Raw genomic sequence first — 25,740 nt, 5'->3', positions numbered from 1 at the left:
GAGCCCTGACGCAGATGTGAACGAAGCCTTAGGATAGAGCACAGATCCCATAACCTCTTTATCCCTGGGAGGAACTTTCTCCTGTGCTCAGTGTCACCCCCTGCCTTTTACATATTGTATGAGCGGCTTTGTGGAGTGGGGGAAGGGAACCGACAACCGCACTGAGCACATTTCTGGCCCGAGTTATTTTCTTACTTAAAATTAAAGATATGCGGCTCTCTTATTTCCCCAGGAGGGATGAAAGGAAGTGAACACACAAGTATACCTCGATGTACGCCGCTTACCCATAGAACATGATACCAGACGGAAGTGCCACCAAAATCTATGTGAAAATCAGTGTAGCTGTCCTCCACTCCCATCAGGCAATACTTTTGAACAAAGGGCTTTGTAAAGACGGAGTCGTCAGGCCAGTAATTCTCTACCCAAGACAGTTTTTTACCAATGTCTGGTACTTTAACCAACTCGGACATCCTGAAATGACAAAACAGAGAAACTAAGTTACACAGAACACACTAGAAAATGAGCTGCCCGGCAATCCCTTCCTCAATAACCTCCTCTGCTTCAATCCTATCCCGATCTCACTTTACATTTAAAACGGTGAGAAAAAAAATTAAATTTCAATATAAGTCCCAGGAGATCAGCTCTTCCCCCATCTTCACTGTAAGGCAACCAACTGCAGCAGGAGACCTCCCCCACTACTATGTCTGCAATAGGAAATCGGTCCCGGTCTCATTACCCGTCTGCCATCTGAAAACGGAAGGAATCAGAAGGAATTGAACAACTTGTGATGTCTGTGAGGGCGCCTTACACACTTCGACAATACGGCTATATCTCACTCGCCCAACAACGCTCTACTGGTCTTGAAAAGAATTGAACGGACGTGTGTTTACATCTGGCGAGTCCCTGGTATTTTGATAAAATTGTATCCCATGGCACAGTCGGGGCACCAAGGTCTAGATGGGTGGATTAATTGGTAGACCATCAAAGCAAGTGCGTATACACACAGCCATTTGCGAATTTCATGATCGAAATTTCGGCTATCAAAAGTGGTCGCCTGTGGCCGTTGAGACGATCGTAAGCCAATTTCTAAATTAGTCGAATCTTACGCATTTCGGCCAGAGTGGGGAATCAGACGTCTTACATGGGTTATCCCATTAGGGCAACCCCTTCGATATGTCAGACAGGGAGTCCTCCATTTAGGACCCCTCCCTGAGCCAGAGAGGAGAGTCCCAGCGTAAAAGTGATTCCTGCTCTGGTGGACTTCGCCCATCCATGTAGTAGAAGAATTATAAGCAGCATGCACAAAAAAAACATGCACTGTGGGTAGAACGATTCTTGTCCAGTGAAGAACTTACTTGGTGTCAGAGAATTCCAGGCTAATGACGTTTAATACTTTGGGTCGGTCGGGGTTCATGAAGTATTTTACAAAGTTTCGGAGCTTCATTTTGCTGTCAGCTTGCCTCGCCACATCGATGACATCAATGATCTTCTCCCCACCTGAAAGAGAGAGGAACGCAGCAAATTAAACAGTTGTACGAAGTCCATACAGGGATCATTGGATACCGGCCGACGATCTGATGTATACGGGGGGGGGGGGGGGGGGGTCAACCGATGTCAGGGGAGGGAAGGGTTGGGCAAGTTAGATTTTAACCTACACGGTCAGTTTTTCTACTCAGGAGAGAAGCTGCTGTTGGGACCGACAGTCACTTTATGCACACGGCTAGTTCAAACCCACCGTCGCAACCAAAATGTTTGACCGTATATACCAGGCTCATTTTTTTAGTTGATATTTTTGCATGGCCTGCGAATGATGTTATAAATATTCAAATGGCCCTTGGCAGAAAAAGAAAGGGTCCACACTGCTGGTTTATGGGGTAACTCTAGAGACTGCTTCCCCCACTTTAGAGACCGGTCCCTTCATGTAGATAAGACATAGGCACACGTAATATTGACCTTCTACAGTCGCTCAGCTTTTTCTTTTTTTTTTTAGACTCTTGAGCGACAAAAAGTGTAATTTTTTTATTTTTCATTTTAGCTCGAAATCTCGTGAAACGGCTTCAGACTTAGAGCTCAAAATAATTGCACGAAACGTGACCGAAAACAATTTATTCAACTCCATGAACTAGTTGGATGTGGATACAGCAGCGAATCGTCATGACCGAGGCAACCTCTTTTTAATTTTGACGGTCTCCAGGGCCGGGAGCCCACTCCTACCTACGTCTGGCACACAGCACTACCTGATCTGCACACATCTCAGACTGATCTCATTAACATGCGCGCTGCTTCACCCATGGGCATTATGCCATCTGCTGTCCTAACGGCACAGTTTGCCAGGAAGCGTTCCGGAGTATCGAATAATTGCAACGATAAAGTACAGATAAACCAGTAAGAGGCAGAATCCTATTCCAGACGTAAGAAGCGGGCCAAATTGAAATGGGAAATCAGCCAAAGATAGATTAAAAAGCCCGGCTTCCTGGACCTCGCCAAAACGTGGAACGAAGAAAGAACATATTGCAGAATAATCCTATGGAAATCCCACAACGGCGCTGAACGGGCGCGCGGAGACGATCTTCACAGAACGTATGGTTCAGATGCCGTCATCAAATTAGAGGACATCCACGGCTCACATCTGTGCAGCGACACAATCACCAGACGCATTTACTAGCAATATATTTTATGAGTGCGAGGATCCGGAATAAGGGGACGGGGGCCATAAAAAAAAAAGAAAACCTACGCACAACTGTCTAGATCGGAGATTGGGGCTAGGAGGCAATGTAAGACATTAGATATGGATGTCTATGGACCTGCCGGTCCCTTCCCAGGGATATGAGGACTGTAGAGAAATTTTCTACAAGATAAGCGGCATCTAGGCGGCTGCTCATCATATCCCTTTCCCCTTATTTCATATTTTAAAAAAATCAGGTTTTAGCCTCCATTGTGGAGGGGGGAGAGCAGGGCTACGATAGAAATTCGGAAAATTTCATTTTTCACGTTCCTCTTCTCTTTACTTGACATGCACATTTAGCAGAGCCAGAGTGGGGAATCAGATGTCTTAAATGGGTTACCCCATTAGGATGTCAGATGGGGAGTCCTCCATTTAGGACCCCTCTCTATGAGCCAGAGAGGAGAGTCACAGTGTAAAAGTGACTCCTGCTCTGGTGGACTTAGCCCAGCCATATATTATAAGAATGGGGGTCGTGTAATACCTTTCTCCTGTAGAGGGCGCTGTTACAAAAGTGAGCGGAAACACTCCTGGGTCATCAATGCCTGATTAACAATTCTGCTGGTTTCCTGTCACATGAGAGCAGTGCATTGTGGGAGCAAAGGTGACAATCACACAGCTAGAGCCAAGCGGTTAGGTCACATAAACCATATTCTGACTCCAACAAGGAACCAGTAGAATTTGAAGATAAATAAAGTCTTTACAATGTTATTCAGTTTTTTTATGAAGATTTAAAAGGGTGAAATATCGTTCAAAAATGGAGTGCTCGTTTAAGGCGAAAATGTACGCTTTTCGGCAAGGGTGGCCAATGTGCTCCTAAGACATTGGTGCCAGGTTGCAAACGCTACCCCTATAATCCTTACACCTACATTACTGGTGACTGGTTCAAACACCAGGTACTTCCATATATCCAGCACTCGAAGTCGTCTGTATATATTCAGATTCTTAATGATTTAATGAAGATAAAAGACAAAAACTGTATTCTTACCAACGTATCGCTCCACGTCCAGAACGGAGAAGGTGGGCGGTGGTAGTCGGAGACCTAGGCCGTCCATCTGTGGTACGATGACAGGACTGTTAAATCCATGTTTCTCCAAGTATCGCTGTGTTAGATGGCTGCCGTTCATCCGCAAAATAATATCATCGGCGCTGAAAAATAAGCAATAAACAAGATAAGGGGGGGGGGATTTTGTAAAAAAAAAAAAAAAAAAAAATCACTCAACATTTTTGAAAATTGGTGGCCGATAGATTCATATCATTTTGTTCTTAATGAGCAAGAAGAAAAACAAAAAAACCCGATGTTCATCCCAGATGTGTTCGAATTTGTTTAGAGTTCCCAACTTTTAGGCAGTGGGATTTTTAGAAATAATTTTAAGTATATAAAATATAGAAAAATGTGTAACGTACTTGGCTTCCAAATTCTCTTGCGGTCTCAAAGCTGCTCAAGTGACGCGGATCTGGCAAGATAGCCATGCTGCCCATGGTGATATCATGTCATGTGACCACAGTGACCAATTTACAGTCTTGTCCATAGTGAGGTTATGGATTGGCCCCAGGCAGTCACACGAGCCAATGATTGGCCCCAGGCGGTCACACGAGCCAATGATTGGCCCCAGGCGGTCACACGATCCAATGATTGGCCCCAGGCGGTCACACGATCCAATGATTGGCCCCAGGCGGTCACACGATCCAATGATTGGCCCCAGCCGGTCACACGAGCCAATGATTGGCCCCAGCCGGTCACACGAGCCAATGATTGGCCCCAGCCGGTCACACGAGCCAATGATTGGCCCCAGCGGTCACACGAGCCAATGATTGGCCCCAGCGGTCACACGAGCCAATGATTGGCCCCAGCGGTCACACGAAGCAATGATTGGCCCCAGCGGTCACACGAGGGTGACACGTCATTGCTCCGGATTAGCAACACCAGAGTAGAGGGGACCGGAGCAGAGAACCGATAAGTAATTAAAAAAATGTAAGATATTTTGAAAACCACTTGAAAAGTGGTAGTCCAGGATTTGAACAACATGGCTGCTTTCTTCCAGAAACAGTGCCACACCTATCCATAGGATGTGTCTGGTATTGCAGCTCGGCGCCATTGAAGTGAGTGAAGCTGAGCTGCAATAGCACACACAACCTGTGGACAGGTGTGTCACTGTTTTTGCCATAACGTAGCCATGTTTTTCTAATCCTGGACTTCTCTTAACCGGTGACCACTACCCTATGTAGTCTCCTTCATGCACTTTAAAGTGTAGCTCCGGTCAAGATATTATTGAGTAAATATTATACAATAAACACCAATTTACTAATATAGGAGAACTGTTCCCGTTCGCTACAGCACCGCCTGACGTCACCATACATACCTTGGGAAGGAGCGGGCTCGGAGTTGCTGCACAAAGCTCCTCGTTCCGGCTTGCACGGGCTTTGTGCCATCATCTGCCTCAGTGTAGTCGTGTCTATGCCAGTTCCTCCTCTTCTTCACTAGAGGGAGCCAGTGATAACAGCAATTAGTGAAAACAACGGTGAAACGGGGAGGAAAAACAATAGGGACCAATGGATTTTACAGCGGAGACTTCATATTCAGGTCACACAGACGGAGAATTCTTCAAGATTTTGTTGTAAAAGCAATAAAAAAACGGCAAAACACACAAGTAATTTCTCACTTTCCTCCCTCACATCCATCTACGGCTGCTGCAAAATCCAAGAGATGTCTTAATCATTGTAGAATGAAAAGTATTGCAACATTTTCATATTTAGCGCCTCAAATCCTTTGTTTTTCAATATCTCTGCTTGCAGTCAGTGAATTGAAACATTCCAAATCTTTTTCCCTGGAGAGGCTGAACTACGGACACCGGGGCATAGCTCGTTACAGTGTACTCTTCTACCAATCTCTTCGGTTATGTGTAGAGTAATAATAATACGAGTAATCCTTTGTGAATATGGTGCGCAGTCAAGCTATACAGGCCAATTGATTCTCCATGGGTGCACGCTATTCCTGCCTGGGAGAAGAGGATTCTGCCGTCTTCTACAATGAGAGGTGCAAGTCGAAAATGGAGGCGTCATCCAGCACAGTAACAGAATCAATAGAGATTAAGACGATCAACACATCCATTCAAGGCGCGTTCGAGGAGATCCCAGCCCATAAATGCAGGTTCAATGGAAATTAAAACGTTACTCATTAAAATTCCTTTAATCCGGCATCAATAGATTGTGATGGACGAACTCTCCGGAGCAGAACGCAAAAAACCTGCGCAAGTTAATGACGTGTCAGAGTCGTTTCTCTTTCTTATGTCACCTCTGGGCTGGCGTACTTTCCACCAATATTTTGCAGAGAAAAAACGGCGCACGCCATAAATCAATATGGAAGATTTTACTCCCCTTAGCCACGCCCTCTTTTTAGGCACAGTCGAAAAAATGTCAAACCCAAAATTCGTGGCACGCCATGTACGACACTTCTCTGGCGCAATTTCCGTCAGAATTCTCGCACATTTTGGCTTAGTAATCCTCCCCTATAGCTCCGTAATACACGTGGCACCATACAGACTACGCACGCGTGGCTCTGCCGTGTACGTGAGCCCGAATTGTAATTTATTTAATCTAGCTGGTGATCTCCGTTTTGTTTTTTTCGTCTCCATGATTCTGGACGATCGATCAGGCAGTCGCATGTGGAAAAAAAAAAAAAAGTAAAGGGACTATTGGATTCTGAATGAATGGGATATGTTCATTTGACTACGGCCTATTATGTGTAATCAAGATAAATAATTACCTATGGGCTACTCTAAAATAAAATATATTATTAAAAAAAAATTACTTGTGGGATTTCAAGCAAAATTGATCAACAAGGACGGCAAATGTTTGTATACGGCTGCTTACAAATCAGTATTCAACAGGCTGCGTCCAATGACTACGACCCTCATGGAGGAGATTGCGCAAATGTTGATGGAACGGTTTCCACTTGGCTGAACCCCAAAGTGGTGGGCATGTGCCCGAAAATTTATATTCTACGTGATGGTCGAGGCAGCTGTGCCCAACACTTAAAATGTCCGTCTAAGGCAATTATAGGGGTATCTATTTTTTTAATTTTCCCAATGCACCCAAATTAAAAAAAGTGAAGCAACTTTGCAATAGGTCTTAATTAAAAAATGACTATACAGTTTTGTGTATACAGCTCCTATGCGTGTCCATGGTAACAGACAACATACACACTCTGTGTAGCCCAATTCCGCAGTCATATTGCCTTCCATCTGTCCTCTACATCTTGCCAACTTACATACATAAGGTCTGTAAGTAGTAAGGGAAAGATGAGAGTAGAATTTCAGGATGCGACTACAAAAGGGTTGGTTTGTTGTCTGTTACCATGGTGACGTATAGATATACATAAGAAACCAAAGCGCTAGAATATTTTTAAATTAAAACCTATTGCAAAGTTGCTTCATTTTTCATTTTAGATACATTGGCACAATGGTTGCAAAAGTACATAAAACCTTTAAGAAAATGTAGGGGCCGGAAGGAGAGAGCTCTGTCCATTAACCCTTAACACTTTTCAATGTCACCATTTTTCTTTTAATGCTTTGCACACCTTTGTAGGCTTTTTTTTAAAAAAAAATGTAAACTGAATTTGATAAAAAAATAAAATAAGTCAATGGTTTTTCAGCTGCAGCTTCTATGTATCATCTATACATAGAAGCAGCATCGTTCGCAATCAGCGGATTCCACCAGTAAACTGAGGTCTTGGCTAAGAGTGCGTCATGGGTGTCTCTAACACTCAGGATCACCAGAATAGCGATCACATCTAAATTCATCAGCTTAGATGTCATCTTTATTATGATGGTTCTGTGTTAGACACACAAAAGGACCCGACCTCAGCTGAACTGACCGAATGGGCTGATGGCGAAGGATGCAGCTTCTATGTATAGATGATACATAGAAGCTGCATCTCAAAAACAATTAAATTTTTTTAATAAAAGTCCATTTAAATGGTTTGTTTTGTTTTGTTTTTTAAAAACACATCTAAAAACATACAATTAAAGTAAAAAAAAAAATACAAAAAAGGTGTCTATAGCACGCAACTTATATTGAACCCTATGCTAGAAATTTTTGCTTTGAGTCCAAAAATCCAGGGGTTGCGGTCGCATCACATCGCATGAAGTAGAGCAACGACATTGACTTTAATTGCAATGTTACATGACGGCTTCAAATCTACGTGGCTAAAGTCGTCGTGTGGCTCTGGCCTAATCAGTCGTTAAACCATCTATAATTAGAGTCCTAATCAAGTAATAAAAACTTACCTAAACTTGGAGCATGAAAAGGACAATAGGGATTTAAAAAAATGGCAGCTTGAAGGGGCCGTCCATCTACAAACATCAGGTTTTGAAAAGAACCTATATGTGGGGGTCACATGGGGGGTATATCTACACATTGTAGACATGGGAAACTATAGGTAGTAAGCTGGATTGGTTAATTAACCTATATAAAATGGGCTCCGTACACTAGGACCCTCCTTGGATGTACGCGTAGAGCTGCCCGATAGCATTTCATTCAGATAGAAGGTCCCATGTCTTCTGGCACAGTCTTGAATACCAAAACATGGGTACGGTGGGATTTCATTATAGATCTTGAGGTGCCAGTATGGGTATGGTGAACCCACAGAGAAGATCAAAGACTATCCACTATGGAAGGACCATTTCAGCATTATTAAAGTAAGTCGCCCAAGACCTGGGAAGTCCAGCCTCGTATATACCTACCTTGGTTTGGAGAATTGGATCTCCAGACCCTACACTAGTAGTATGCAAATGATCATCATCTTGTAAGGCATCAGACATTTTTGGTTGGCACAATTACCTTCTTTAAAAGCTTACAAAACCCACTTTTATAACCCCTATTAGATCATTCTGAGTTAATAGAAGGGGGTGGTCCTCTGTTCAGGTTCCTCATCTCTTGTGGAGTGCGGATACAAAGAGTGTCTCTCACTCTGGAGGACCTGTCCGGTTTGACACAGAAGTCATATTGATATGAATGGACACTAATGCCTAATTTCCCCTGTGGTGGCGCTGCTGAGAAATTGAACACTTACTGCCAAGTTTGCCCACAGAAAACTGCTGATCGCTGGGGATCACAGCAGGACGACGCTTTGTAAGCTGCTTATTGCCAAGGGACTCTTCTTACAAGTAGAGATTGTCAATAGTGGAAGCCCCCTTTAAGCCCAAGTCTCTGTTAGATTACAGGAAGCACACAACAGGAACACGCTAGGTAGTGTTGCAAGAGCTTATCCACTGTAACACAAGATGGACCCCCACCATTGACCTGCCTGCAGTGTGCAGGTATATCAAGCAGAGGTCAGGCACTTGCATAGCTAAATTATAAAAATTTCACCCAAAAGTTTTAAGACCAAGTCCCTCTCCAAGTTTCGAGACCTCCGCTTGGCTGATCATGGTCTATTCAAGCAACATTTACGAGGTGAGGCCAGTGGTTACCATTTTACTGGCTCTGGAGATTTTTACCGATAGCAAAGCCTGTCCCAACTGGGTTACTGCCACAAAATAAAGCTTGGAGGACTTCATGGTTTTTGTTGACTTATCAAGGTTCCCTACGGCCTTTCCAAAAAGTAGGGGAAACCCTGGCTCCTTCTAATCAGGTAGTGGATTCCAGCACTTGGAGGAAAGTCAATGAGAAGAAATGTTTTTGAAAATTTTTTGATGCCCATCTTACCTAGAGGCAAGAACTATGGAGACCATTCCATACAATCCAGTAAATAATGATGAACAATTTCATAGGCTTCTTACGGATAATTTTTTTCCACAAATGCATAAAAGTTCTATGAACTAAAAAAAAATTATATGTCCAGCACAACAAATTTCTCCAAAATTTTCAGAAACATCTTTACTTAATCACCATCACGATGACCATCAAAGGCTACTAGATTCCGTTTTATTATTGAAACATGTCCAGTTTAAGATATTATGGCAGATAACCATTTGTCTGAAAACCAAAACGTTTTACAAAAATAAAACCAAATACTGAAACATTGTTCTTAAAAGGGACGGTAAAGTTGGCCATACATGACAAAATTATATTTATTAAACTTTTTTTTCTGGTGACTGGTCATGGGCTGTGAATACAACAGATATAATTTTAAGTTTTTTATGGACAATAACTTTCAATGATAAACATCTGTTAAAATAGATTTGTCAATAAGTTGTAATGTAATTTAAGGGCGGGGGGTCCACATATGGTCAACTTTACAAAAATCGGTCCCAAGTGCTTTCGTTATTGCATATTTCCGATCATTGTAACTAATCACCCATATCTCCATTATTATATCTATATTGGTCCTCTTCAAATTGAAGATAAACTAGATTGGTCACCAGCACAGAACCTCCGGACAGTACTGATAAGGGTTGGGGAGTAGCTAGCAGTTAATCCAGCCAGACAGCCAGTAGGGGGCACTGCAGAGTTAAGAACACACTATGTACCTAGGAGAGAGAGAGAATAGAGAACAAATTAGAGGCTTTTCATTCTCAGAAATCTCCAGACCCCGGGAATTCCTTGTGCTCCAATGCTAGAAAGAAAAAGCTGTCAGTACTGCAAAATATATATTTTTTTAGGGACAGGATTTTTATTTTTGCAAAAATATGCCCCAAAAAATAAAAAAAATAAAATTGGATAGATCAAAATAAATACCTGGGTCATCTCCAGCAATCAAATCCATATAACTAGTAATATCACTAAACTCAAGGCATACGGGCCCATTTCTCTGGCAGCTAGTTCCATAGTGTGACTGCCCTTACAGTAAAGAATCCCTTCTATGTTGATGTGGAAGCTTCTTTACTCTAAATGTAGTGGATGCCCCTGGTTATGATCTAGTTATACCCAGGACTGTAACTATAAGAGAGATCTCTGTATTGGACCCTTGATATATTTATAGGTCACCCCTCAGCCGTATTATTTCCCAAACTAAAAAACCCTAATTTTGGGCACTGCAGTCTACCCATTACATTTAGGACTGTGGTTTCCTGCCTTTGGACCCGCTCGAGCTCTACTAGGTCTTACTTGTGCCGAAAACTGTACACAATATTCCACGTGCGGCCTGACTAGTGCTTTATAAAGTAGTAGAACTGTGTTCTTGTCATGTTGCCTTTTTTGATGCACCCCATGACCTTGTTTGCCTTGGCAGCAGCTGCCTGACACCGGTTGCTTCAGTAAGGCCCAGTCTACACTGCGTAATTTGGCATCAAATTTGAAGCAGGAACTGGGTTAGAGTCAGCTTTGAAAAAACGCATTTTTTTTACCACATACCGCCCATGGTTATTGCAATTGCTTAAAAAGTATCTGTCTCAAGTTTAGTAATGCCCCATCTCCTACCTAATCTGATCAGCACTGTCACACTGATACTAGTGAAAATTGTGTCACAAAAAGTTTATTTTAAAAGTGAAGAGCTTTTTTTTCTAAATATGCAAATGAGGCTATACTAGACAAGTGGGAGGTAACAGCAGAGATTCTCTGGAGGTGGAGCCTCCTCACAGCCCCTGACACCATCCTATCAGCATGCAGCTGCTTCACACAGTGTGAGAGACTGAGGCTGGAGGGAAGGGGGAGAACTTCAAATAGCCATATCTCCGGCTGTGGACCACCTAGAACAGCGGTTATGGTGGCATATGAAAGAGGAGATTCTAATCTTTCATATGACATTGCAGTCCTAGCTGTGAAACAACCTGAGGTATCACCAGTTGAATACACATTCGGGAATGGAAGCTGTATACTATATGATCACGCTGTGTTGCTGGGCTGGGCAGAGGAGAACTGTATGCGGATTGGTCAGCGTCATACAGAAAACATTACACCGCCCAGAGTGAAAGGAGTAACCTCCTCTTTGGCAAGTACAGCCAAATTAGCATATTTAGAAAAATGCTTATATCAGCGCTGCAGCTCCTTTATTATCAGGATTACTGGGGTGCCAGAGGTCTGACCCCAACAGTGATAAAGTGATGGTATATCCTAGTGATATGCAATCACTTTATTAGATAATAACTCTTTAGATTTGGAGCTCTGTATAGAAAAACAGAGCTCTGAATGCTATAAGGATAATGACATGACTCAGTACAGAATGTTGGACCTATAAACTTCATGGTGTTAGGGCGCCCATACACATTAGATGGTTCCCACTATTAAAGAGGACCTATTACCCCTAAATAATGTCTAATCCCTATGAAATAACAATTTGAGAATCTTTTTTAGAACTACATTGTGCCATTCCTCAGTTCTTCCTCCTAGAAATGTATGCATAAATTAAGAACTGGGTGTTAACAGTTAGGGGTGTGTCCCTTCCCAGTCTGACAATGTCCAATCAGTGCTGACAAAGTGAGACTGTAGGGACACACCCCTTTGACAAGAGGAATGGTAACACCCAGTTGTCAATTTACTCAAAAATTTAAAAGGAGGAATAACAGAGGAACGGCCCAACACAGTTCTAAGAAAATCTGTTCCAGAATTGTTATTTCATGGGGAATACAATTATTTACTAAAATAGACGTGTCAGGAGAGGTGATGGGTCCTCTTTAAATAAAAATGTGTTATGCCGACATCTCTGTTGTGTACGGCCGGCTTTACTGTAGTAGTCACATCCCCTTTACAACTTCGACCCAAGGCTGTTTTTGATAAGCGATATACTTTGTTGTAATAGACTGAATTCGTTTTGTGTAGTGTCGTCATAACATTTCAAAAATCAAGTAGCAAAAATAAAAATAAAATGTTAATGTAAGTAGATTACTGGAGGGGGTAATGGCTCAAAATTTTTTAAAAAATGTATTTCACTTTATTTTTCTTTTGGAACCAAAACCAGTAGTTCTATAAAAACCACCTGGCATGTAATTTGACAACGAAAAAAAAAAAAAAAAAAAGGGAAAAATATAAAAACACAAAAAACAACCTTGCAGTTTCTTGGCACCAAGCCGACAACGAGCGTTTAAACACGCTGGCGCCTAGGAGTTAAATGAGGGTAATTTAATCCTATGTCACTCTGCACCGCAGCTCCCAGAACAAGAGATTTTTAAGTTAAAACAGTTCATTTGGTGAAGCAAATTCAGGTCAAGGTATACTAGAGGTCAAGTGCCCGGGGGCCTCGCTGCCTTCTTTCTAAACTCTCAAAAGTCAAGAAAAGGGATTTCAAGATCATCATCACACCTTTCCGCTACTAATCAGAAAGAAAAACAAAAAAACACACACACACACGAGTCAAGTAATCACATAAAAAAAAAATATTAATTTATAATATATATCTCAAAGTAAAAGCTAAAAATATATAGAGCAAAAGTAAAAAAAAAAAAATAGAACAAAAAAAAAAACAAAAAAACACAAACTGCAAAAAATATATAGAATAATAAACAAAAGGAAAGACATACATACACATATATATATATATATATATATATATATAGAAGAATTAATCCAATTTCAAAGTCCTGTACTATAAGCACAGGGCTCGCATGGTTGTGTGTTTGGAGGTCAAGGCATTTAATGGAGTCACGCTCTCTGCGAAAACAATCCACTTACTGCAAGGACAGACAGAGGGAACATCGGCACCGAGAGCAGGTGAAAGTCGAAGTGTGAAGTGTTAGGGTTTGTTCACACGCACACGTAAAATACGCCTGAAATTACTGAGCTGTTTTCAGGCGAAAACAGCTCCTGAATTTCAGACGTTTTTGCAAGTGAACGCTTTTTTTGCGGCGTCCATTACAGAATTGGAGCGTTTTTTCTATGGAGTCAATGAAAAAATGGCTCCAATTACGTCCCAAGAAGTGACATGCACTTCTTTGAAGCGGCCGTCTTTTGACATCGGCGCGTAAAAGAAAAGCCCGTCTGCACAGAACACCGCAAGACCCATTGAATTCAATGGGCAGATGTCCGCCGACGGTTTGGAGCCTTTTTTTCGGCTGTAATTCCAGGCGTAAAACGCCTGAATTACGTCCGTAAATAGGGCGCGTGAACATACCCTTAGGGTATGTTCACACGATTAACAAAATACGTCTGAAAATACAGAGCTGTTTTCAAGGGAAAACAGCTCCTGATTTTCAGATGTTTTTTGAGCAACTTGCGTTTTTCACGGCCGTTTTTGGAGCGGTTTTCAATAGAGTCTATGAGAAAACGGCACCAAAAACATCCCAAGAAGTGCCCTGGACTTCTTTCGACGAGCCGTCATTTTACGCGCCGTATTTTAATAGCGACGCGTAAAATGACAGCTCGTCTGCGCAGAACATCGTAAGACCCATTGCAAGCAATGGGCAGATGTTTGCCGACGTATTGGAGCCGTCTTCTCAGACGTAAGTCGAGGCGTAAAACGCCTCCATTACACCTGAAGATAGGCCGTGTGCACATACCCTTACAGGGGAAGAAATAGTCATCTTGACCAATTCAAAGTATATAAAAAACACTGTAAGAAAAAAAAAAAAAATTTAATAAAAAGTACAACCCATGGCAAAAATGCTGGATTCACCACAATGAGGACGTTCACCATTATTTGGGGTCCTGTTTTTTGTTAGAGGACCTGTTCTTTTCTTTGGTAACATTTTGTGGTACGAGACTTTATTACATTTCATTGCTGTTTTTGGACGGCGGGATAAACCAAAAACAGCCATTTTATTTTTTACACAGTTCATACTGCAGAGTAAATAGTGTGATCATTTTATAGTACGAGTCGCTACGGAGGCCGAGATACCGATTACGTAGGATTTTTTTCTATTTTTTAAAATTTTTCAATAAATAAAACATTGTATAATTTTTTTTTTTTTTTTTCTGTGAACTTCATTTGACCTTTTTTTTTTCTTTATTTAAAGTCCCACTAGAGGCCCTTACACTGCAATCCTTTGATCGCTCAGATAATATATTGTAATACTTTTGTATTGCAGTGAATTGTGCCTGTCCGTGATACACCCCTAAAGGCCATCCGCACCCCCACAAAACGATTGTGGGGGCATGGGTGGGCTTACAGGAAGAGCCTTTGCCCCTGTCCACTCCGATCCCGGGCCAATGAGGCAGGATGTCCGCTGTATGATACAGCTGTCAGCCGCTGCTGCCAGCGCAGCTCCAGCACCTGTCCCATAAAAGTACGGAGTGCGAGAACTACCCGCCCGCTCACCACCCTGTTCTATTAACAGATCTAAAAATAAAATAATTGGGTGAACATCCTCTATTTGTGGCCATTCTATGATTTTGTCAACGTCGTATATAAACCAAGCCCGATGCAGCGGATAATCCGAGGATACGGGCAGATATGTGAGCTGCTTACATAGGACTCCGTGATATAGGGGGAAGCAGCTGTCTACACATCTCAGTCAAACCAGCTGTTTATCTGCCCGAGAACATATTCCCTAGGTCATGCATTTCATAGCAGTGATGGAAACCATCAGTAAATTCAAATACAAAGAAATAATAGATATTTCAGATGTATGTCCAATTTATGATTATCTCTAGAAAATTATATATATATATATATACACACACACACACACATATACACACACACACACACACACACACACACATATACATACATACACACACACGATTAAAAATACAATATAAAAAGTTTAGTCATTTGAGTTCACACAGTTTTTTGCAGGCAGAAAATTCTGCCTCAAAATTCCGTTTGGAATTTTGAGGCAGATTTTGATGTGCCTGCACACGGTTTGTGGCGTTTTTCGCTCGCGCCCATTTAGTGCCACGGGCAAAAAAGCAGCAAAATATGCTTTCTCTGCCTCCCATTCATGTCAATGGGAGATCAGAGGCGTAAACGCCCGAAGATGGGGCATGTAGCTTCTTTTACCCGCGAGCGTTTTTTACCACTCACGGGAAAAATCTGCCTCCTGTTGAAATCAATTGGAGGCATTTTCGGACGTTTTTTGGCGCGTTTTCCAACGCAAAAAAACCCAAAAACTCAGTGTGAACAGGGCCGAGTTACTAGTCCAGAGCTGCATTCACAATTCTGATAGATATTAGAAACAGTCAGCAAGCTTGTCGACAGACACAATTTAGCCATGCTCCTATAATGCACAGGGACAGTTAGTTTTTCCTAGAACAGTGTACAGTGCCTGGTGTAAAGTCCTCACTTCCCAGAATGCCAACCAGAGAAAGCGCTGTGCATGCACTGAACCAGCAGGGAATGCAGGGGAGGTTTCAGCAACGAAAATCGGTGAATAGTGAGTGCAGCTCTGAAGTATAATACAGGATGTAACTCAGGATCAGTACAGGATAAGTAATGTAATGCATGTACACAGTGACTCCACCAGCAGAATAGTGAGTGCAGCTCTGGAGTATAATACAGGATGTAACTCAGGATCAGTAATGTAATGTATGTACACAGTGACCACCAGCAGCAGAATAGTGAGTGCAGCTCTATAGCTATATATAAATTTTAATTATTTTTTTAAATGGAAGTTTCTCTGGTACCTTGCAACGTTCATATCCTTGTGTAACTGGGGCAATCAAAACACTGTAGGCAAGTTATAGGAATGTGTTGAGGTGACAGGCAGAGACAAGCAGCTACACAACATCTGTACCTTGTGCTGACTCACAGATTTTGTTTTTGAACATTTTACAAAAAAAAAAAACAAAAAAAAACACAGGCGTCCTTGATGAAAATCTCAGCTTTTACCATTTTACCACATTCCATGATTAAATTTGATTTTGTAAATAATTAGCTTCACTAGTATACAGTTTTTCAGTTACATAAAGTTATATTCAGAATTTTGCTGGTTTCCAGTTAGCGGAAAGCAGTTCATTGTCAGACCCGGGATCAAGACTAAGGAACGGCAGGGTGTGCGCAATGTACACATTATAAAAAAAGAAAAAACACGTTTGGGCTTTGGTGACTTTGGCTCCATGCCCCGCCATACTCCTTGTAGACCGCAGTCTAATTCTACCTTGAGGCCTACAATGCGTCCTCATTCTACGCAGGCCTGGCTGTAATTTTTTTTGAATGGGTAGTGTAAGAACACTGCCCATCTCTGGGACCCTTACCTCTTAATAAAACCAGGGTCCCGCGTAGCCGTTGAGTGATCCTATCCAGCCAAGAAGGGGTGGAGAAGTGGCCAGGCATGCGTGCGACTATCCATTGAAGTCTAAGGGAGTTGCTGGCTCCATAACTCCATAGACTTCGGTGTAGGGAAGACCAAGCACATGCAAAGCCACTTCTCCAAAAACGTGGCTGCAAAAGGTGGTCAGGTGGAGTCAGAGTCCCAGAGAGGTGATGGGGGGCCCCTCCACAATAAAATAAAGGACGCTCTTGTGTAGTGTAGCTGTGGGCCCTCCGATCACCTCCACCCTAGATGTGCCCCTGGCATTGAGGGAGCTCAGTTTACAGTTACAGCCGTTAGATCACATGTCTGACACTGGAGTGAACAAAACCGCAGTCTGTTTCCAGGGGCAACCAGCAAAATTTAAAAAAAAATAAAAAAAAAAAAAAAGGAAGAGCTAAAAATATAAACGTAGAAAACCACACAAAATAGCAAAGTAATTGTAACGTTAATAAACCCATGTAGAGAACCTGAAACCCTTAAAAAGATTTTCCCATAATCACAAGTTATCACCTACCCACAAGATATGTGATAATTTTCTAATTGCTGGGGGCCTGACTGCTGGGACCACCACCGATCATGGAGAACAAGGGTACCGTACCCTAATCGTTCCTGCTCGACCGCACGGAGGAGAACAATGAAAGTACCGGCAGTCAAGCACGCGCGCTGCCACTCTATTCAAAGTCTATGGGAATGACCGGAGAGCAAAGAGGTGAAGAAAAGGATTTTCAGTTCCATTATATCCCATGTATATTGACCACTTTTTTGAGAGACCCACCCCACTAATGCAATTTTGGTGATTGTCTCACTGAATATCTTTATAGGGGTCGGAGATGCATTTTTCTTTTCTCCATTGATAAGTTTCTGTCTGTCTGCAGCCACCACTAGAGGGAGCTTGTGAGCTTACTGCATACTGAATATACATTGAACTCCATAATAACTCAGTATGCAGTGAGCACCCCCTAGTGGAGGCAGCAGGTTTGACCGGTGAGGATTTTCACTAGGCAAATCCACAGCAGAAATTCGCAGCTGAGACTTTCAACGGATCTAAATACTAATATGATGAAACAGACAGACGCAGCGGCTTGGCTCATTCAGGGCACACTACTGCAGGTCATTAACAGCCACAGCCGACATGTCACCAAATCAATGATCCAGTTATCTCCCCATTACAGTGACTCCCGGTTTCAGAGCTGAGTGCTTAACCTTCTGCAATAATCAATTTTACTTCGGGGGAAAAAAAAATTTTTTTTTTTTTTACAGAAAGCAGACTGTCTGGCTCTACCACCGAAATACACATTAGGTGACCAAGGCCATTAAGATCTTGTATTACGGGGTGATTAGGATTGACTTTTTTTTTTTATTTGAACATTTTATCAGCACGCACCAGTTTTAAAATCCGTTTACCACGGAAGACGGCTTATAGCCTAGATAGCGCCCCCACTGAGCATGCGGGTTTGCGATTTAAATACCAGAGATGCCTGTAAGCGGCGAGATCGCATTGTCCTCACTTGCCTTCATCTGCCACAAGGCAAACACAACACAGACTCTCCCGTCAGGTCAAAATAATTACTGTCATCACACGAGGAAAAAAAGAAAAAAAAAAAAGCAAATCATAAGAACCCAAATAACTCATTACCACTAACCGCACAGCAATAATGAATCATACCGCGGAGTAATGGCTTGTTGTATAAACAACATTATGGTTTTCTTAAAGCAGAAATAAGTAACAAAGAAAAATGTCACTAAAATAAAAAAATATATGTAAAAAAAAATAAAAAAATTCTGAAATTACATTTTTTTAAAATAAAAATTTGCCCTTTTCTACTCGACAACCAATATAGCCGCTCTCCCAAGGGTTGTCATCCATCTTTCCCAGGTTCCTGAAAAGCAAATCTGGCTAGTTATGTACCGAAACATCACCCTATCTATCTAGACAGACTTCCTACTCAGTACCAGGTGGCAGCTGCAACAGCCGATGATATAAGAATTGCCACAATAGAACTATTGAATAATGAGAAGCATTTTGTATTGGTTTTTATATATATATATAAAAAAAAAAAAAAGAAGCGCTGCAGGCAGACCCAATGCAATAAGGAGATTAACTAAAATGCCTCAAGCTGCAGCGACTTAAAATAAAGAACTATTGTTCGTCTCTATAGGAGAAAAAAAAAAAAAAAGAAAAAAAAATCAGCAAAGGGTTTATAGCAGGATGACTTGCACCTACATGACTGAGCGACTGAGGCTGACTCCGAAAACAGCCGTTTACATACTTATATAATGAACACGCTTGCGGCTGCCTGTCATATATTCTCCACGCAAGGTCTCCGAGAAACCTGGGATCATATATGTGTCATAGGAAGTAGTAAAAAAAAAAAAAAAAAAAAGTAAAAAAAAAATAAATAAAAAGGGATTAAAAACTCATCTCTCCTGATTGTGTAATTAAAAATGAAATAAAATAGTTAGCCCGAGATAATACGTCAAATATCCGCATGACAAAATGGAGGGCGTAAGGAAAAAAAAAATTACCTTTTTTTTCCCCCCCAATTATTTTCAATACCCCCAAATACAACAGTTCGATGAAGATCAATTTACAACAATTTGTGCGGCAGACCTGACCCCGAGAGACTCCGTCGCTGCGTATACTTACACTGGGAGGACCCGTGACGCACTTCACAGTTCGGACAGTGGTAGAAGTCGATGTCAGCCGCCTGATGCTCCTCAACTTTTACACAGCTGTAGGGGGAAAAAAAAATAGTTTCAATTTATCCTCAAGCTAAAAAAAAAAAAAAGTCCAAAATTAGTAAATCAGAATTATTTGAGAATTTTAGTTAATTTCTTCCACTTTTACAATAAGTTCTTAATTTTAAGAAACCATCTGTGTAAATAGTTGGCTCATGAGGTTTTTTGTTCCGTTTTGCCCACACACACACACTAAAGATGTCAACTGCCAGTTGTCACCACCAGAGGGCGATCTGCATACAGCTTCCTGTGGCTCCCATTGCTTTGAAATGCAGCTGTAAACAAATATGCCCCCTAGTGGTGACAACTGGCAGACAAGATTTCTGGTTATTTTGACCACCGATTTTTCTATTTGACAAATTTCTAAAAAAAAAAAAAAGTTGCGTGTAATTTAAATTCTGCAAGGAAAATGGAGGCAGATTTATTCCTGCTAGTCAAACCCAAAAGGCCCTGTTCACACGGCGGAATTTTTAGCGGCGGATTCCGCTGCAAAATTCCACCCCCCATTCATACCAATGGGAGTCAGGCACTTCTTTTTCCCGCTAGCTGATTTTTTTCCAGCTAGCGGGAAAAAGAAGCGTCCTGCTCGATCTTCGAGTGGATTCCGCCCAAACCAATGGGAAAAGGAATCTTCCTGCCGACAGCAGGAATAATTCCATGGCGGATTTTGCGGCAGGACCCGCCACGCAAAATCCGCCGTGTGAACAGGACCTAACTCTACACGCACGTCCGGGCCTCCACTTTCTGGTATGGGAATGTGGAAGATCCTGGAGTTCACCTGGAGTGAAGCCGTATCCTACAGATCCGGGGGACGTCCCAACAAATTACCGTCATGGACGCGTTTTACGATCGTAAATTGCTGTTTAAATGATAAGGTTCACACTCGGAAAACAATTCAGCCACGACATAACACCCGCAGCAAAGTGACAAGACATTTTCTATACCAGATATTGGCCTCACGCTGGGCCGATGACAGGTCCTATCTCTCCTTCACACGGCGCATGTTAAGACCTCGACATGACGTGACAGCAGCTGTTTCCAGAGCGCTGCATAAAATTGTTTTGCCATGGACCTGCCAACACTTAGCCGATGAGAAAATGATGTCGTCTCGCAACTAGCCAGACGTAAACAATGCCAAAATGACGCAAAGAAAAGTTTCTCACTTCAATGAGGATATCCATAAAGCACTTGTGCTTTAAAAATCTCACTTTACTCTACATTATTATCTTACTATACGGGTACGGAGTTGAAATCATGGCTCATACTCTAGTCACCTCCAGAGCTGCATGAAAAATTCCGCTGCTTGGCTGCCTGCCCTAACATTTCTCTGGGCTCGCATGCTCTGCTGTGGTGCATCATGAAAGGTTTACGGGACACATACAACAGCGCAATGTAGAAAACACAGTACATTACCGGATGTCAGCTAGGCCTTGTTCACACAGGGCAGATGTTGCATCAAAATGAATCCAAAACCAAAATTAGATCCAGGAAAGGCGACACTTTAAGGCCTTCCTTTATGTATTATTTCTGTTTAGGTTCCGTTTCCTGGTTTTGACTTAAAAAATACATGAAAAATCTGTACGGTGTGAACAAGGTCTTAAAGGTGTAAGGGGTGTGTCTGTCAGCACAGCGTTGACAGATAAACTGAAACTGGTTGGAAACGTGAATGTCTGCGGTGGATGAAAAGACGACAAAGCAGAGTGTCGATATAAGGGGAGAGGGCGAGACAGAGAGAAAGAGGAGAGAGTAAAATTCTGTATTATGCAAAATTGCATACCCTACCCCATATCCTCCATATTACGTTGCACGTGTGTCAGTCTTTACTATAGTTCTGGCATTATATTCATGAAACAGGTTGATCAGGATAAAATGTGATATATCGCTACCATATTGGGTGCATGTAAGCAAAGAGATATTTTCAATCGTAAATAGTCAAGTCTGCAACGTGCGGGTCCCTACAACAAATCAGCAAAAATATGGAAATATCTGATCAATTTAAAGGAAACTTATTATCAGGTAAAAATAGCAACAAAATCCTGAAGATGCAGCCAAAGGGAAGCTGCTGCCTCCGTGAACTCTTCCTAAAGAGAGCTGGGAAGGAACCGCAGCTTTGATCTTAATTACAGGAAACAGGCTGCACAATGTAATTAGGACACGTCCCTTTAAAACACACAAAAAAAAAAAAATGGCATCAGTGAAGCCTGGCAGGCAGCGCAGATTGCAGGAGATTTGCGGTCAATTGTGTGTTAGGAGCTATTTTGGGGCATGGTCCCATCTTTGGGCGAGACTTATCTTATTGGGGGCAGGGATATATAGTAGGGATCCGATGGCTGGAAGACCGGAGTACTGGATAGACATTTTACAGCAAGCTGAAAAGTGAGAAATCTCTCTAAAAAAAAACTGGGCCCAATTAGTGGTCCTCATGTTAAGCCTGTGCTGATCTACGGCCACCTTTTATATACCTCAAAAAAGTAAAAAAAAAAAAAAAGATTTGTTAAGTCTCATCCACTATGCTGCTACTGTATTCTGCTGCATTTTTTCCGACTGAAATTCCGGCCAAAAAAAATGCGACAATTCCGCCGTGTGTGGACGAGTCTTTAGGCAGAGTTCACACAGGGTGGATACGCTGCGTAACAGCACGCAGCGTATATCCGCCCTGTGCGCCGCAGGGAATTCCGGGGCGAAAAACTGCACCAAACTGTGGTGGTGTTTTGCAACCAGAATTTCCGCAACGTGTGAACTGACCCTAGTGATAAAATAAATTAAACATCTTGAGGACACCCCCTTTTCAGATTGAAGATGGTCCGTCAATCAGCCCCCTATAATGTGCATATGCCCTAACAGGTGAAATAACCACTAAGTAGATGAAGCTTATATTATAAAGGATAAAAAAAAAAAAAAAAAAAAGGCGATCGATGCTCTGTGTAAGTGTTCATTCATTGGCTGATCTACTCGTCTACGTAGCCCCAAAAAAAATGGTGTAAACCGGAGGACGTGCTGCCGACATGACGGAAACGTATGGGGACGACAGACAGTATAAACGATCGCTCGCCCCCATGCATTACCGATCATGGCTCCTCGTGAAAGTTGCAAACAAGCGCTGATCGAGCTCTCTCATCGATCGGCGCTCGTTGGCCCATATCAGGTCGTGTAAAAGGACCCTCAGGCTCAATTGACAAAGATTGTCCGCTCCCCGATAATAGTAACTTCATCTCTAGCGATAGTCGCTGCACGTAAGTCACTTCGCGCATACATTGACAATATTTATTTTATTCCCAGCCATATGGCCGAATGTGGCAGGAATAGAACGTTGCATTGACGATAATTGCCTTTTTTATAATGGTTGTTGTCAGACAGGCCATCGTATAGTGATCAACACTTGGATACGTGAATTTTTTCAGTTGTCAGTATAGGAATGACTGGTGTCCAACTGTCAGAATGTAATCAGCGTATAAAGTTATAAAAAAGAAAAAAAAAAAAGTAATAATAATTGCTCTATCTGAACACACTGAGGCTCATAGCAACCAATCACTGTTGAGCTTTCACTTTTGCAGAGCTGTTTAAGAAATGAAAGCTGCACTGTGATTGGTTGCTATGGGCAACGAGGCCTATTTTGTCAAACAGTTCTCAGCCACCATAATAATCGTAACAATTCGGATTTTTGCAATGTCGCTGCGTATAAACCGCTTCTTACTCATACTACACCCGAACACTGAGCGAATACGTGAATCATCCACGCATAAGCTGCATCTTTCAAGAGGTTGAATTACCAGTTATGATCATTTAATCACCCAGTAATAAACCAGGTCAACAAGGTGTGTGTCAATCACCTACAAATACCTATCTGTATCGTCCGTGAGTCACTTTCGCAAAAGAAACATCAACCGGTTTCCATTTTTTCTGCAGGTGAAATCAATCTATTGTCCCGTTATCCGCCAGCACAGGAGAGAGATGCGTGCTGATGTTTTTAGCTTACTGAGGAAAATGGCGGTGACGTTTTCGAATGCCATATTCCAAGGCGCCGTTACGTCGCAGCCATTTTGATACATACGTGAGCCCCGGTGTGTCTCATGCCTCAGGGATGTCCACGGTGTTTATCAACTGACAAAATGCATCACTTTTAGGAGGTTAAGCCTCACTAATGGCAATTTACAACCAGAAAACGACGACCGCCACGATATACAGACATGAGGCCCACATTAACATTTCAGAGGTTTGTGTTACACGGTTATGATAGATACATGGCAGCAGCTCTTGAAAAGCAAATGGCACCGACCTCTACTAATAATTTATGAACATCCATATGGCAGCGTATCGCATTAACCTGTGGTTGTGCATACAGTAAGTGGCGCCCACAGTGATCAGGAAAAATGTGGGCGCCACACAGAAAAAAAAAAAAAAAAGTGGGAGGGAGGGGGAAGGGTGGGCAGAGCCGGCACAGTGACCTAAATTGCTCTTTCAAGCTTCTTTTTTGATCTCCTTTTACTTCAAGTCTTTATTCAAACAGCAGAAGAGGAACCAGTTGTTCTGTAGCGGCTGGTCGATCACAACTGGCTGCCCAAGCCGGGCGTACATTGTGCCAGGTGTAATCAAGTGGCAAAGACACATGGCCCTTCCTTATGGTATCTTAACGAGACTTGTCGGAGTGGCCCTAATGACACCTTCTTACGGGCTCTACTGAAAGGGACAAAAAAAAACCCCTCAAAAAAATAAAAATACAAAAAATGTATGGATCATTTTATTTTATTTTTTTAAATCCTTAAAAATCGCCTTCGGTTAAATTGGGGGAAAAAAAGTTATAGCTCTATAGTTTATCTTTTTCTGGGAACGCAGCTCTCCCAAACCAAGACTTGCAGTGACATATCACAGCATAACTAGACATAATTGCCGGTCAGGAGACAGAGAAAGCTGGGTAGATTTTAAAATAAGAAGGGCATGACATATTCCATCACGTTATTGCCCTACGTTTATTGTGTACGTCAGGAAAGCTACCGACGTACACGATAAACGTGATCATAGGGCTCCATTATCCCCACGGAGATAACGGATTTTTATTTTATTTTGGCCTCTGTCAGACTGTTTACGTCAGTATACCTTTTTTATTTTTTATTTGAAGAATGGAATAGTGTAGTAGACTACGCTTCTCCATCCTGAGGGATCCCACAAAAAGTATACCACACGGTATACATTTTATAACATGGGCGCCTATGGGTGACAGATGCCACTGTATGCCATACATCACAGGTATACGTTAAAGTATACCTCTGGGAGCTCCTGACATCACTGTCCATATATGGACAGTGACATCAGAAGTTTTCCCAGGGCCAGTCTACGGGAGACATATGCATGTATGCCATACAGTGGGATAAGTTTGGGTCTTTCATCTGAGGTACACGTCGATGGTCTTCCTTCCTGACACAGACCTTCGATGGAAGGCCTAAACGGGACGTGAATAGGGCCTAAGAATTCTAATTATCCACGTTGTCTGTATGGATATGATTTTATTTCATATTATAGTTTATCTGATTAAGTAGGGAGATGCTAATTCAGGTCATATAGTGCAGATGATAGATTTTCACTGCCTTGCCATGTATTAGGAATTCATCCCAATACTATGCACCTCAAGCACTTAGTCACCAGATGCCAAGGACGGAAAATGGCGGCCAGTCTCCTGCACTGCAGCGTGTAGTGCTAGGTAACGTCACGTGAGGAGTATTTTACTTGTTACTTAGTGATGTATTTTTTTTTTAAAAATCTGATTAGACAACTTCTGTTTTGCCTTAGATCGTCACTAAATATTAAATAAAGTTTGAAATAAAAAAAAACAAAAAAAAAAACACTGCATGCACAACAGGACAATTAGAGATTCGGAATAAAAATGTTTTTGGGTTGCCGAACGCGCTCATTCCGGCCTTCATGGGGTCCGATGTTATAACCTTCGTGCAACTTTTTCTCTACATGGTAGAAGTTTGGGATGTTTTCCTGCCCCTCAAGGGCAATTATTCCTCTACCATGATGGCAGACGGCACAAACAGCTACTAATTCAGCAAAAGACTGAATCGGATCTATCGAGACGCATAAAAATCGATGTCAGAGAAAAATTAATTGTCACAAACCGCAACCAGAGTGCAGGTTTAATTTTTTCCAAAGCAGTTGAACTCTGGTTGCTACGGGCAACAGGGCCACTTTTTCTCTGAGAGTTTTCATATA

General features: G+C 42.0%; 1 protein-coding gene across 1 annotated transcript in view; it reads right to left on the bottom strand.

The window, feature by feature from the left end:
* The window catches only part of KDM7A (lysine demethylase 7A), a 62,038-nt gene that overhangs the window by 23,543 nt on the left and 12,755 nt on the right, over nucleotides 1-25,740 (bottom strand). The window contains exons 2-6 of the mRNA XM_075859815.1: nucleotides 19,439-19,524; nucleotides 5,086-5,203; nucleotides 3,711-3,871; nucleotides 1,356-1,497; nucleotides 285-471 (exon numbers count right to left, since the gene is read on the bottom strand). Coding sequence (XP_075715930.1) covers nucleotides 285-471; nucleotides 1,356-1,497; nucleotides 3,711-3,871; nucleotides 5,086-5,203; nucleotides 19,439-19,524 — 694 coding nt within the window. The remainder of the gene's footprint in view (nucleotides 1-284; nucleotides 472-1,355; nucleotides 1,498-3,710; nucleotides 3,872-5,085; nucleotides 5,204-19,438; nucleotides 19,525-25,740) is intronic.

The sequence above is a fragment of the Rhinoderma darwinii genome, chromosome 3, assembly GCF_050947455.1.
Source record: "Rhinoderma darwinii isolate aRhiDar2 chromosome 3, aRhiDar2.hap1, whole genome shotgun sequence".
NCBI classification, from domain to species: Eukaryota; Metazoa; Chordata; class Amphibia; order Anura; family Rhinodermatidae; genus Rhinoderma; species Rhinoderma darwinii.
This window is presented reverse-complemented; position numbering and strand designations above follow the sequence as displayed.